The sequence below is a fragment of the Ctenocephalides felis genome, unplaced genomic scaffold (genome assembly GCF_003426905.1).
Source record: "Ctenocephalides felis isolate EL2017-DRISC unplaced genomic scaffold, ASM342690v1 CF-g0.4_SCAFFOLD_01170, whole genome shotgun sequence".
Taxonomy (NCBI): Eukaryota; Metazoa; Arthropoda; class Insecta; order Siphonaptera; family Pulicidae; genus Ctenocephalides; species Ctenocephalides felis.
The window spans coordinates 86,558,315-86,572,827 of NW_020537324.1; the positions used below are offsets into that span (position 1 = coordinate 86,558,315).

The 14,513-nt window shown below is 29.6% G+C and overlaps 1 protein-coding gene across 1 annotated transcript; it reads right to left on the minus strand.

The window, feature by feature from the left end:
* Positions 1-1,208: 1,208 nt before the first annotated feature.
* Positions 1,209-8,757, minus strand: LOC113367899 (annulin-like). Its single transcript, XM_026609473.1, has 16 exons — positions 8,706-8,757; positions 8,473-8,586; positions 8,013-8,137; positions 6,751-6,907; positions 5,566-5,717; positions 5,324-5,496; positions 5,207-5,265; positions 4,611-4,771; positions 4,350-4,541; positions 3,842-3,952; positions 3,638-3,765; positions 3,394-3,571; positions 2,960-3,034; positions 2,601-2,738; positions 2,107-2,211; positions 1,209-1,460 (listed from the first exon to the last, which is right to left on the minus strand). Exons 1-16 carry the CDS (start codon positions 8,755-8,757, stop codon positions 1,209-1,211), a joined length of 2,172 nt encoding a protein of 723 aa, XP_026465258.1.
* Positions 8,758-14,513: the final 5,756 nt, after the last annotated feature.

A 14,513-nucleotide genomic window follows, 5' to 3' on the forward strand; every position in this document is an offset into this window, starting at 1 on the left:
TAAATATTGATTGCAAAATATATAAAGTGTATGCTTTTTCGAGCTGCTCGAAAAGGGCGAAAAGTTACTAAATAAATTAAAATTATTCCTAAATTATTAATTTTGTACATAATTGTTCTTAACCGATTATTGGCACTAAATATTATAGGCATATGATAACGTTTATGCTCTAATTTAATGAAAATCTGTATTTTCCACTATTTTTTTTTGTGGCAGTGCTTTTTATTGAACTTGTATTCAGGGGTATTTTATTTAGGAGCAACTTTTGTTAAAAAAGAATATATGATGATATTTTATCATAGAGTAATCCATAAGTACCTACTTAGAAATAACATCAAATTATCGTAATTATAATGTATATCGTAATTATATAATTATTATAATTAGTTTTTATGCGTAATTTGTAATATATTGTTTTTCTTAGAAAATTGGATGAAAAGTGTGGAAATCTATAAAACTATGAAGAACGGGTATTATTTCGTAAAGAACTCCTTCAAAATGAAAGAACGGGTATTATTTCTTAAAGAACTTCTCAGGCTTTTGCCATCCTTAAGTACCTACTTAGAAATAACATTAAATTATCGACCATTATCATGTGTAATTTGAAATATATTGCTTTTCAAAGTAAATTGGAAGAAAAGTCTGGTAATCTCTGAAATTATGAAGCACGGGTATAATTTCCTAAAGAACTCAGTTGTGTACTCTTACTGTTTTTTCTAATAGTCAATCAGAATATAGTTTGATCTATTAAACTATGACAAGGTTTCTCTTGGCTTCAGGAAAGATTTTCTAATGAGATGTTTTCCACCTTCACAGATGTTTTTCCAGTACCCGTACTTTATATCACACGGCCATTTAGTGGAATTCAGTATAGACATAAAAATGATCGATACTCTATGCATACAGTAAATATATGATGAGCTCATACAATAAATCCTAATAATCCAATAGCTAATATAGCATAAATTATTCCTAAGGTTTCAAAAGTTTCAATTTTTTCTGATTCTTGAGAAATAATATGTGAAATTATCCCAAATCCAGGTAAAATTAAAATATAACTTCTAATGGTTGCATCCAAATATGAAAATAATGAGCAAGTACTTTTGGAATCGAGTTGGAGGAGTAGTTTCGATTTTCAAAATGGCAGAATCGATAAAGTCAGTTCGATCACTTAATATGATAATAAAATAGTTTCACCCAAAATTCCTTTACGTTTCTCCATTAACATAAGATCCGTTGACCGCGCTGGTGTCTCCATTGACCATACTTTCTTCCAAAACCTCGTTGGAGGCGACTGCGCCGGTTGCGCCTCCGCCGTCGTTCTGGGCGACGACGTAGGCCAGAAAACCGTCCACGTCGTCCAATTCCTTCGACGAGAATTTGGCCACTATGGTGCTCCTGCCAGAGTATGGTGGGGTCAGGTTGAAGGTCTCGATGTGGGTCTGGCCTGGTTCGATATTCTGCGAAGGAAAAAAATTGGATAAAAATAATTTTGTGGTTGATACAGGGTATCACAGAATTCAACGTCAAGCCGAATCGAGACCCTTATTCGGATTTTAAACTCATATATTCATAGTTTTTTTCTGAAAATACTTTATTTGCATTTTATTACCCATTAGTTACTTTATAAATGAAGAATTTAGTATTATAAATTTATTTTTTGAATTGAAGCGCATTTTTATAAAATAGTATAACATGAATTATTAAAATGCAAATGAAACTCAATGGAGACCAAATTACGCCGAAAAAACGATATTATAATAATTTGAATGATTTGGAAGTTCACTTATTTATTGCATTAAATTTTTTTTCTTTTGATGATTGTAAATATCATGAAGAAAGTTTGAAAAACAATTTGTCTAATGCAGTACGAAAATCATGAGCTTTCAAGTGCAACCTAGAGCTTTGGTGAAAATGTAGCCATTTCTTGGTTATTGTGATTGTGAATACTACTTTGGTATTATTACTTTGGGTTAGATTACTTCAATATTTTTGATTAGTTCTTTTAATTATATGGTCCCTTCACCAATTTTAAATAAAATCAATGTTTGTGATAATTAATTTGAGAATTTTCTATATTTCTTATAAATATAATTATTCACTCACCTGTTTCAACTTAATTTTCAACTGTTGCTCCAAACCAGTACCTTCGACGATGAAAACTCCTTTTTTCAAAGCAATCGGCATAGGATTTGTCAGTCTTAAGGAAACCTATTTGAATAACAATAATAATAGCAAATATTTAAAAAAATAATAATAACACTTAATTAATAAAAAAGCAGATTGCTGAATAAATCCATTAATAATACTCAGAAATTCATCAACAATTATAAAAATCCAAAAATAATAATGACAACTTAATAATAAGAATAATATTTAGCAAAATTTCAATAAAAACAATATTTCAGAAACAACAAAAATCTATCAGTCATTGCAAATAAATTGATTAATTTAGTAAAGTTTTGTTAAAAACCAAATAGGACTTGGAGAGCACCTTAAAAATGAGTTTTGTATGTTACTACATAGTTTATTTATTATTATAAAATTTATGTATTAAATGTTTGTTAATTTTAAGTTTTATTACAAATATTGATTTTTACCTCTAGTGGAATTCCAGTGGTGGGCAGTCCTCCCAGTCTAATTTTAATATCAGGTTTTCTAACACGAAAATCATCCTGGGCATAATATTCGTAATCTGTATCCTGTATCCTGGCCATGCATGATATATTAAAAGCACTCTAAAAATAATAATATTATTACATTTATTCATATGTTGAAAAATTAAAAAAAATAATACTTCAATTTTGAAGCAAGTTTGTTTTACTAAATTAATTTACCAAATCTTGTTGCCTTCAAAATTTGTATGTAGGTAAGAAATTTGGTAAGATATTGAATTAAATGTGATTTTTTGCAACACTCAGTTAGATAGCTTAAATCTTGTTTTTTTTATTTTACCTACCTGATCTATCAAACGTCCAAAATATTCGTCAAATGATACATCCATTCTCACTTCATCTGTTGTACTTGGTAAAATCTGAAAATAGATAAGCGAATTGAATAACATATATAATAGATTTTATGAAAAGGACTCTACTTGACAATTGACAAAACAACTGAAGTTAAGATTTGACTTCAACAGAACATAAATAGAATGTTGCATTTAGTTTGATCAGAGATATGGACTCTAAAGAAGAAAAATAAAACTGAAATGAATTTATTTCTTTGTCAAAAACTTTCTGGAGGGTCTTTTTAAACTATGGTGAAGAAAAAATCGAAGAGATCACATTAAGCATACAATTGGACAAGATGTCGAATTAACCATTTTTTATATTTATTAGAATAACATTTGGTCTCTTACACGATAGATCTGACTCGTTTTTCAATTTTACTCACATCTCTAGTAAATTGTAACAATTTAACTTCGCCTTTAACTTTTCCAGTATACAAAACAGTATCGACCCTCAAAAATCCAGTAACTCTATGAGCAGTAATTCCGCTTCGATTTTCAATTTTCAAAACTACTGCAAAATTTTCACCAATTTTGATGTCATCTAGGAGCTCGAAGTCAAATCTGGAAAAAGAAACAATTATAAAATAAATAAGGATGAAGAAATTTATACTTTGTAAATGTATATACCTGACGTCATTAAAGTCTTCATTTAAATAATATCTTGAGAAAATGCTTTCGGCGCTTCTCAAAGCCCTCAACATTATGGCACGTTCTTCTTCGGATTTTTCAGGATATTTATAAGTATGTGTAACATCCTTGAAAGAAAAATATAAAAATAAGACACTTATTTTATATAATACTGTTAAGTAAATTGAGAAAAAATATACGTACTTCTCGTTCCCATTTTCCGACAGCTTTTGTTGAAATCAATTGTCCGATTCCGTACATGTCTTTTCGTAAAAGTTTTAATGGTTGTGTTGGTCCTGCATATCTCCAAAATACCTGGAAATTATAATTAAATATTGTATTTAAATATTATATAAGAAAAAACAAGAACTGCGCACAATGCAATACAGACACAATTTTTTTGCGCCGCCGGAGATTGCATGTCATTTAAAAAATATTTAATATTTTATTTCAAGAAAATTACTGTGTATTCTCAAAACATGTATAACATACCCTCAAAATTTCAAATAGAAGGATTCACTAGTTTTTTTTTTTTTTTTTTAATTTTCATAAATGACCTTTTTTGGGTTGTCACATTAGGTGTGTTCCTTAAAGTTTCTATAATATTAGGAAACTGCATGATCCATTTAATGTTGCACAATTTTATCATATCTATCCAATTATATCAGAAAAAAGATTTAAAAGTTGCAGGCAAAATAATATTTTTTTTTACCTTGTCTGCATTAACTTCGGCGTACAAAAACGCAGTATCGTGGGCCCTTTTAATTTCGCCCTGTTTCACGGCAATGACACTTGCAGGGCCGCATCGGAAACTGTCCTCGGATAATTCTTGAGGCGTCGCGTCAACCGCCTGCCAACCTCCATAGGCGTAGGCCGGGTACAGGTCCGGACGATCCATCCAGGCCTGGGTAAAGGAATTTGGTTAACATACCATTAATTCCAAAAATAGATCAATTAATTTTCTATCCTTTACCTCGTTCCATACGTGGTAATTCCAAATGGAATCCGAATTGAGTTCTTCCATAACTTCTCCTTTTTCGTCCACAAAATAGTCGACAGTCAAACTTGCCTGGGTGTCGTGGGCTGAGGAGTAGTTTGTGATGACCCTTGATGGGATGCCTAAAGTCCTTAGAGCTGGTAAATAGAAGAAAAGATTTGTTGATATTTTCTGATCATATTGTCACTCGTAAGAAAGATTAATTGTGGGTCAAGGTGGAATAAATTAATAAGATATTTACTTGATGGTCTTGCTGATTAAGGATTTGATGAAGACTCATCTAAGAAAAGGATTCTGTGGAATGAATATATTGTATAGGGTTTTTGTTAGGGATGCTATGAATTAGGGAACTAAAATATAGATTTACAGATTAGAAACCACTAGCTCTTATGAGATGAGAATTTGATTCTTGTATGATGTGAATCCATTGAAACGTGATTCCCGCAAATTAGAAATTCAGACATTTTTTGTTTCTAGTAATATTTTGGATCAATCAAGGCTCTGTATGACTTCATAAAAAAATGCATCTAGTATGATTTTATACATAGAAATATTAGGATTAGTTTGCTTACCCGAACAAAGTACTCCAGCAAAAACCCAACATTGTCCATACTTTACAGGTTTCTTTTTCCTACCAAAAGAATTTAATAAATATCTTCAATATCTTTATAACTGCATTATTTACTTACTTATAATATTCTTGCATAATTTTCATACTGCCAATCCATTTCGTCGGAGGTGTACCACCACCATGGTCATCCGACCAATTTCCTTGAACAACCCCGTTGTCATCAGCACTGTTGACAGCTCCACAAAGGGCTCTCGAAACTAGTACAGGGTCGCCTCTGGATGCCCCTTTCAACTAAAAAGTAATAGATTTTATTAAAATTATGGTTTCATGTTTATTTATTGATTATATGTTTTTTTTTACCTTTGATACGTGGGTGATGAGATACAAGGCACAATCCAGGATGTCTTTTTCGAATTGGGCATATTTCCAAACAGTAGGTCTTAATCTGTTGTAAGAGCCTCTCCAGATGAGTCCTGTATCGGCCATTACTGTTTCTTCTCTTAAAGCATCATCTGAAAAAAAAAAGATGATCTTTAGAAAGGACTGGGGAAAGAGTTCTTTTGGCTTTAGTCTTTTTTTGAATTTTTTTTTAAAATTCTATATCTTGATGAGTTAAATTGCTAGTCAGTAGAGATGTTTATTGCATTTACTAAAAAATCACTTTTCTTAAAGCGTCATCTGCGAAAAAATTAGATTATCTTTAGAAACTACTAAGAAAAGTTCTATTGGTTTCAATCTTTCCTTTAGGTTGTTTTTTTTAATTCTATATTTTAACGAGTTAAATTGCTTGTCAGTAGATATACCTTTTTGCTCATTGCATTTACTAAAAAATCACTTTTCTTAAAGCATCAACTGGGAAAAAATTAGATGATCTTTAGTTAGGACTAGGAAAAGAGTTCCATTGGCATCAATCTTTCCTTTAGGATGTTTTTTTTTCAAATTCTATATTTTAACGAGTTAAATTGCTTGTCAGTAGAGATGGCTTTTGTGCTCATTGCATTTACTAAGAAATCACTTTTCTTAAAGCATCAACTGGGAAAAAATTAGATGATCTTTAGAAAGGACTAGGAAAGGAGTTCCATTGGCATCAATCTTTCCTTTAGGATGTTTTTTTTTTAATTCTCTATTTTAACGAGTTAAATTGCTTGTCAATAGAGATGCCTTTATCTCTTATTGCATTTCCTAAAAAATCATTTTTCTTAAAGCATCAACTGGGATAAAATTAGATGATCTTTAGAAAGTACTGGGGAAAGAGTTCTATAGGCATCAATCTTTCTTTGGGGATGTTTTTATTTCAAATTCTATATATTGACGAGTTAAATTGCTAGTCAATAGAGATGCATTTATCTTGTATTGCATTTCCCAAAAAATCACTTTTCTTAAGCACCAATTTAATTTTTCTTCATAAAGTCATGTGTTCTCCAGTACTTTGTTCTCCAATAATTCCTGATTCGTGTTTCTTGTTCCTTCACTTTGCTCGTCAGTAGAGTTCTTTTTATTACAATATTTTTATAAGATATGTTAGTAAATATTTTTATTATTTACCTGCCATATAGACTTGGTCTCTGGAACACCAAGGGTTGTACAAAACGTAGAAGGGCTGTGGAAGACTATAACTGACTGCTCCACCTCTCAATAATTTTGTGTCTATGTCCAATTTCCATTGGGCCACTATGCAGTCGTGGGCCGGGGTCACTTCCACCTAAAAAAAAATAATTAATAGAAAATTAACTCCAAAGAAACCTAGGTGTAGGTGGCAGTTTGTCTCAGGCAAGTAACTGAAACATCTCAGCATCTGAATATAATCGAGATGATCTTTGGTTTTTGATTGGATTATTTCTAGGGATTTATAACAATTTAAGAATTTTTTTTGACTGAGCTTTTTGAATAGAATTTATATATTTTAAAGATAAAATATTACTATAAACAAATTGGGTTTAAGTGGCATTTTGCCTTAAGGTAATTTGAAGTAACTCTCCGGCCTAAAAATAATAAAGCTGGTCCTCATATATTGAAATGTATTTACGCATTCCTTGCTTAAAATTTTTGCCTGGATTTGTTTAGTCAATATTAATACTAACTGAAACCTTTTTTTTTCTTGTCTGTCTTAATAAATCTGGAATGTTACTGTTTTGTTTGCTTTAATAGGAGTCATATGTCCAATTAGTCGCGTTGCGCACTAAAACGTGGGCATGCGAAGAAAAAGTGTATTTGACATTTTACTATTGAATTACCCGACTTCCAATAAATAAGATTTTGTATACTAATTTTTTTATATAAAAAATATGAATTATTATTGTTCCTTACCTGTAAATATAATCATTTACATTTTTTATAAAATCAACTGTAACGATCGCGATGCTGTTTATGTAGGTGAAACAAATATTTAAATATGAATTTTTTTCTAATGCTTATGTTATAAATAAAATCATTTGAAATTTATAAATGCATTTAAAATATAAGTACCTTGCAATTTAATATATTTAATATTACTATTATTATTATTACTAAAACGATATTTACGTGACTCTCGTAGAAATATGAAGGTCTTCTAGACCTTTTTCTGTCCCAAAATCGATAAAATCTGGGAACACGATCCCACCTGAAGAAATCACTCATTTTTGGGAAGAATTAAAAAAAATGTCTCTCGGTAATAAATATTAAGTAACATTCTTTATAAAATCAACTGTAACGATTGCGATGCTGTTTATGTAGGTGAAAAATTAATTTAAGTATGAAGTTCCTTCTTCTTTGTTTATGTTATATATAAAATCATTTGTATTCAATTATTATTTTGAGTTCCTTGCCTCCAATGTTGTCCCTTCGTAGTTCCTAGCAGCAACTGACCATTGTCCATCTGCACCAATTGTAGGTCTTGAGGTCAAAGGGACTGCAACCAGGGTACCTTGGCCGTAATTTGGTACTTCGGCATCTTAAAGTAAACCAGAAATGAAATTAAACTAAATTCATGCCTGAAATGCAACTTGGAACCATTCGATTGATATTCGACTTATTTTTTTTACTTTTTTTTGTAATAATGTCTTCCAAAATTGTCTTAAAGTCTTGAACCTTTATTATTAACGATGATAATGCAAAAATGGTCTTCCACTACTAAGTAGACCATGTATTACTTTAAATATGCACAATTTTTTTTTAAAATAAAATCCGAACTCTACTTTTAGATCTATTTAAAACATGTCTAGGTATCACCTTATTCTAATTGGTGTCAAAGATTAATTTATTTGACAAGAGTCAACTTTAAAATACCTGCAACTGTGAAGATGAAACTGACGGCATCTCTTTGAGGATCATATGGTCGACTTAGGCTTAGAATTAATTTGAAACCTTGACCTCTGCGCACCACTAATTTGGAACTCTTCCCTAAAAAAGGAAAAAGACAAAAACTTATTAAACATATTGAACAAAAAGGCAGAAATTCTGAACAAATTCATTTGGCATCTTGCTTTTAGTGCCAAATATTTTTAGTATTAATTTATTACCTCTGTGTTCTTCCAAATCGAAGTCGAATTCGTTAGTGCGGGATCTGGTCATAACTTCGTAAAGGTCAGTACGATGCAAAGGGCCATTATGTGAAATGCAAAGGTCAACTCCTGTAATTCTTGCTACTTGTAGTGTACTATCAGTAGTATCAGCTGAAAATACAATAAAAAGTCTACTTTTTCATTTGCCTATAGTTCAAATGTTTTACAGATAATAAAACTAGGTTTTAGTGTCTCCTTATTGTAAAGCGTCGATTACATAAGACTTTACACGTTTACAACAAAATGAATAAAAATGCAATTTACATACGGTAATTAAACGCAAACAATTTAATATTATTAGCTTTTTATTTATAATTTGCTTGGCGTCTCCATTATTGTTTAAACAAATAGAATTTTAATGTTTGTCTCTGAAAAGATAGTCCTTGGATTTTATTTATTCATTTATAGGTTAGACAAATTCTTTTAACAGAATAGGGTGTGCATTTGTTTAAACTGCATCATCGTTCTGCATTAAAATGCATGTCAATAGGATGAGATGAGATGATTCTTTGTTTTGTTTTTGACGTAATGAGATGATGATTTATTGTGGAGATATTTAAATATTTATCTAAGGACCAAAGATGCCGCTCGAAGGAGAGAAAATATTATTCTAATGACGTGCAAACTAAATATCAATATGAGAAATAGAACTCGACCTAGGAAATAAAAAGCAAGCAAGCTAAATTTAGCAAATTATGTGTAAATTATGGAAAATGAATAAGGGAATCTGCTGACGAGCAAAATGAATCTGAATATCAGAAATATAGTCCAGTCATTTAAGCTTAAATTAGGTAAGAATCTTGTAATTCGAGATACCCAGCTGTAAGTCTGTAAATACTTGTATATTGACACCAAAAAGTTGTCGCAAACCTACATAAGGTAGGGTGTAAGCAACATATGTAGTTTTGAGACAACTTTTAGGTGTCAATATGCAAAAATTTACAAACTTACAGCTGGGTATCTCGAATTCCGAGGTGAACTTACTATAATGACTGGACTAATATAAGACTCTACTCGTGAGAAACCAGAAAACTCTACTGATAAGATGATCCATTATCAATCCAGAAAAACTTTATTACAAATCAAACAAAAAATTGTACCGATGACTCAATTATAGATCTAAAATATAAAAAGCATTTTTTTCCATTCAATTGTTCTATGACTAATAACTTTTTCAATCAGAATTTTCAGTCAGTTTTCTAGGAAATTGTATTATCTGATATTCTTACGTCATTTCAACAAGTTTATTGAAATGTATATTAAAAAGAGAAATGTTGTTGAACTTTAAGCAAAAAACGTTTTCTCCACCTGCCCTGAAAAATATAGTTTTACGTTAAATGTGTTTCATTTCTATTTTAGTGTTTTTCCGCACTCACCAGAGGGTCTATGTGCCTCAAATTTATTACTCTTATTAAAGAACTGATTATCTTATTATAATACTTTTTTTATGAAAACATATTTGTGATTTGGAGAAAATGCTGGAACTTCCCGTTTCATAATGAAATATTCGAAAAATGATATTAAGTTAAGAAAAAATATTTTTTGGAAATTAAGAAAAAAAATTCTCAAAAGCAATCGTTTCGTCAGCACAAGAAAGTTTTTTGAACCATTCAAGTTGGATGCAAGTTCTCTTAAAAACTGCCGTTTTTTGCACATTTAGCCCCGAATCTTTGAAACAGCTGGACCCGCCTTTGCAAAAATCTAGCTACCACTTTGCCCCATCAATACGAATTGAATGCTTTTTAGATCATTCAAATCCGATACTCCGTTCTCTCAAAAACTCGATTTGTATTTTCTGCACTCTTTGCTCCGTAACTCCGAAACAACTGGACTTGCTTTTGCCAAAAACTAATCAGCACATCTTCCTATTAATAGGAATCGAATGTTCTTTAAACCATTCAAATCGGTTGATCCAGGCGCCCGAAAATGTGGACGAAAAATTGTATCCACACACACAAATCTATTTTTTCTAAGGTATGCCAAAATGTTCAGAAACCTTCAAAACGTGAAGATATACAAAAAATTTCAAATTCAATTCCAATTTTTGGACGATTACAATAAATTACCCCTAAAGGTAAATTTACGTGCTAGACTTGGTGGCGCCTCTATGGAGTGCGAAAAGAATTAAAATGTAGATGTTGGCAAAGTAGTCGTGCTTATTTCTTTTATCTATGATGGTATTTAAAGGCTTCAAAAAAATAAATTCTTGATTTTCATATGGAATTGATCTCGATTGAAAAAAAACTTGACCTTTGTCAAAGTGTGAACGAGGAAGTTACGAGCGTTGCATACTTTCGATTTTAATGGAACAGACACCTATTATTATACATTTATATATATATATATATATATATATATATATATATATATACAAACAAGTATCTGTTTGACCTCAGTCAAACCAATAATAATGACGCAATCGCCCATTTAAGAAAACTTGAATGCTTCCAGCTATCAAAGAAATCATTGTACAAATATAGTTTTACTATTAAAACTATTCATGGAAATATATTTGTATACACATACATAAACCAGACAGTCTGAGGAACAATGTATAGAAAATATCAACTTTGCTAAATCTATATACCATCACAAAATTAAAGTTAAATTGTAGATTGTGTACAAGTGCTTAAAAATTGATCAAATTTTTCCTGTACGTAGGACATAGTATGCAACATATACTATATATATATATATATATATATATATATATATATATATATATATATATATGTTTAATTTGAGTTTAATATTCTGGCGTAACATCAATAAAAATAGTATGAGTTTTTTTTTAAATTTATTTATTTAAAATCCATACGTTTCGGCTAGCATCTTAGCCATCATTCAGTGGTAATCAAGTTAACTATAAAAATTGAAACTAAATAAATTATATGAAAGGAAATTTCATGGAAAAACAATAATAATAATAATAGTAATAAAACACTTACAATTTTGTATCCTAATATAGCATATGAAACCATTATTAATCCATGGTATGAGTATGTGCACATTGATAAGATATGTATTTTTTAACACAAACATCACAAATGGTAAAACACACTAATAATCATGATAACTTGACAAGTTGTCGAAACTATGTATTTACTCTTCGGAGTTTAGGATAGAAATGTCACAACTTTCTCAAAGTAGTTTTTTAGCATGTGTTGATATTTTTTGGAAAATTTAAAAGGCGATGGGATTTTGTTATTTTTTAAGGAATTTTGACACGCTATTAAGAAACCACGTGTTCGCTTCGTTCAGGGCCGTATTGTCAAGCGTTTATTTATGACTTTGTCGTTATGTAATTGTAAAAACAACCCCTCAGCGAATCTTCTTTTAATTGTATTCTCTTCAAAATGTAAAATTTTAGGGTTAAAAAAATCGATATTGTGATTTAAATTTTTAATATGCGCAGTTAACATTGTTTTAAATTGTTTGGGATTTTTTCAATTATTTTTGTGTTGATAACACAACACAAAAATAATTGAAAAAATCCTAAGCAATTTAAAACAATGTTAACTGAGCATATTAAAAATTTAAATCATAATATTGACTTTTTTAACCCTAAAATTTTACATTTTGAAAAGAATACATTAAAAGAAGATTCGCTGAGGGGTTGTTTTTACAATTACATAACGACAGAGTCATAAATAAACGCTTTGACAATACGGCCCTTAACGAAACGAACACGTGGTTTCTTAATAGCGTGTCAAAATTCCTTAAAAAATAACAAAATCCCATCGCCTTTTAAATTTTCCAAAGAATATCAACACATGCTAAAAACTTCTTTGAGAAAATGTGACATTTCTATCCTAAACTCCGAAGAGTAAATACATAGTTTCGACAACTTGTTAAGTTATCATGATTATTAGTGTGTTTTACCATTTGTGATGTTTGTGTTAAAAATATATATCTTATCAATGTGCACATACTCATACCATGGATTAATAACGGTTTCATATGCTATATTAGGATACAAAATTGTAAGTGTTTTATTACTATTATTATTATTATTGTTTTTCCATGAAATTTCCTTTCATATAATTTATTTAGTTTCAATTTTTATAGTTAACTTGATTACCACTGAATGATGGCTAAGATGCTAGCCGAAACGTATGGATTTTAAATAAATAAATTTAAAAAAAAAACTCATACTATTTTTATTGATGTTACGCCAGAATATTAAACTCAAATTAAACATATATATCAACATCAAATTCAAGACTATTCAAATATATATATATATATATATATATATATATATATATATATGTGTGTGTGTAGTAGAGTAGTGCTTAATGTTTTTTTTAAATTTCTTTGCTCCCATGGCATCAAATTCTTCCAAATTGATAAAAACAAAATTTCTGAATGTTTTAGCTCTAAAGTTTTATTTAAAGATAGTCCGCACTCCGAACAAAGTTTCTTGGCTGAAAACATCCATATTAAGGATCACCCTAAAATGTAGTAAAAAACTTTAAAAGTCTCAACTATTTATAGTACAATATGGTTTACATGCTATTTATAGTACTCACAATTACAAATAAAATTCTGATTGTAAAAATTTGGGACGTGAAAAAAAATTTCTGGTACTATTTATAGTACAAGGGTCACTCTATAGTGCATAAGTTGTATATATAAAAGAAATTTAATTTTTTTTTTCTATAACCATATAGTATAAAATGCTTTAGTATAATATATACTATGTATAGTACATACGATTAGAATAAAATTTAGGTTGTTTGCAAAAGTTTACAAGTTGAATCTACTTTTTCTGTACTATTTACAGTACAACTGGCTTAGCATGGTATGTGCACAATATATAAAATATCCATAGTGTAATAAAATTATTTATTATTAATGATGAAGTTCTGAGTATCTCTAAAACTCTACAAATTGAATCAACAGTTTCTATACTATATTATAATACAAGTGGCATAGAATTGCATTAGTGTACAAAAAATGAATTGAGTGCATACAACTTGGACTAACTTTTTTGGTATTATTTTAGTACAATGTATACTAAATTAAATAAATTAAAATAAAAATAAAAAAGGAAATCATTTACTTGTGGTGGCTCTCACGCCATGGACCTGCCTTCGGGCAGACTACCATTTATTATTATATAATAAATTATTTTTTCCTATAAGTAGATTTAAATTGCCCAGGGCAAGATGTTACTTTCTTTTTAACGTATTTATTATCTTTGTCATCAGTTCAAACCTAAATCTTCTATATTTATTTATTATCAATGTATTATGATTTATTTTTAAATCAAGTCAAACATATGTTTTAAATCAGACACTTCAATTTTTTTTTTTGAAATTGGAATTTTTAGTTGAGTTATTTGTGAATTCCATCAAACAAAATCTGTTTTATTGAATTTGGAAATGTTCCAAGTTATGAGAACGAGAGCACGTGTTCTCGATCTTATGAAGATATTAATATTGGATAATAAAATATTATTGCTTTTAAAATGATCCAACCAAAATACTATATAAAGTTTTTCGGTAATATGACAGTTATGAAATTATTTAAATATTAATCATTTACCATATCATCAGTATCAATAATAATTTTTATTAGCTTTTTATTAGAAATTTAAGACGGAATGCCCTTGAACCTAGTTTTTTTACTTTTGACAAATAAGCTATTAATTCTAAAGCTGGTACTTTTAGAATCATGTCCTCTGACAAAATGGGTTTTGTTATAACGGTCACACAATGGGTTTTGCTCTATTTTCAGATTTAGTTTGTTTACATGAAATCT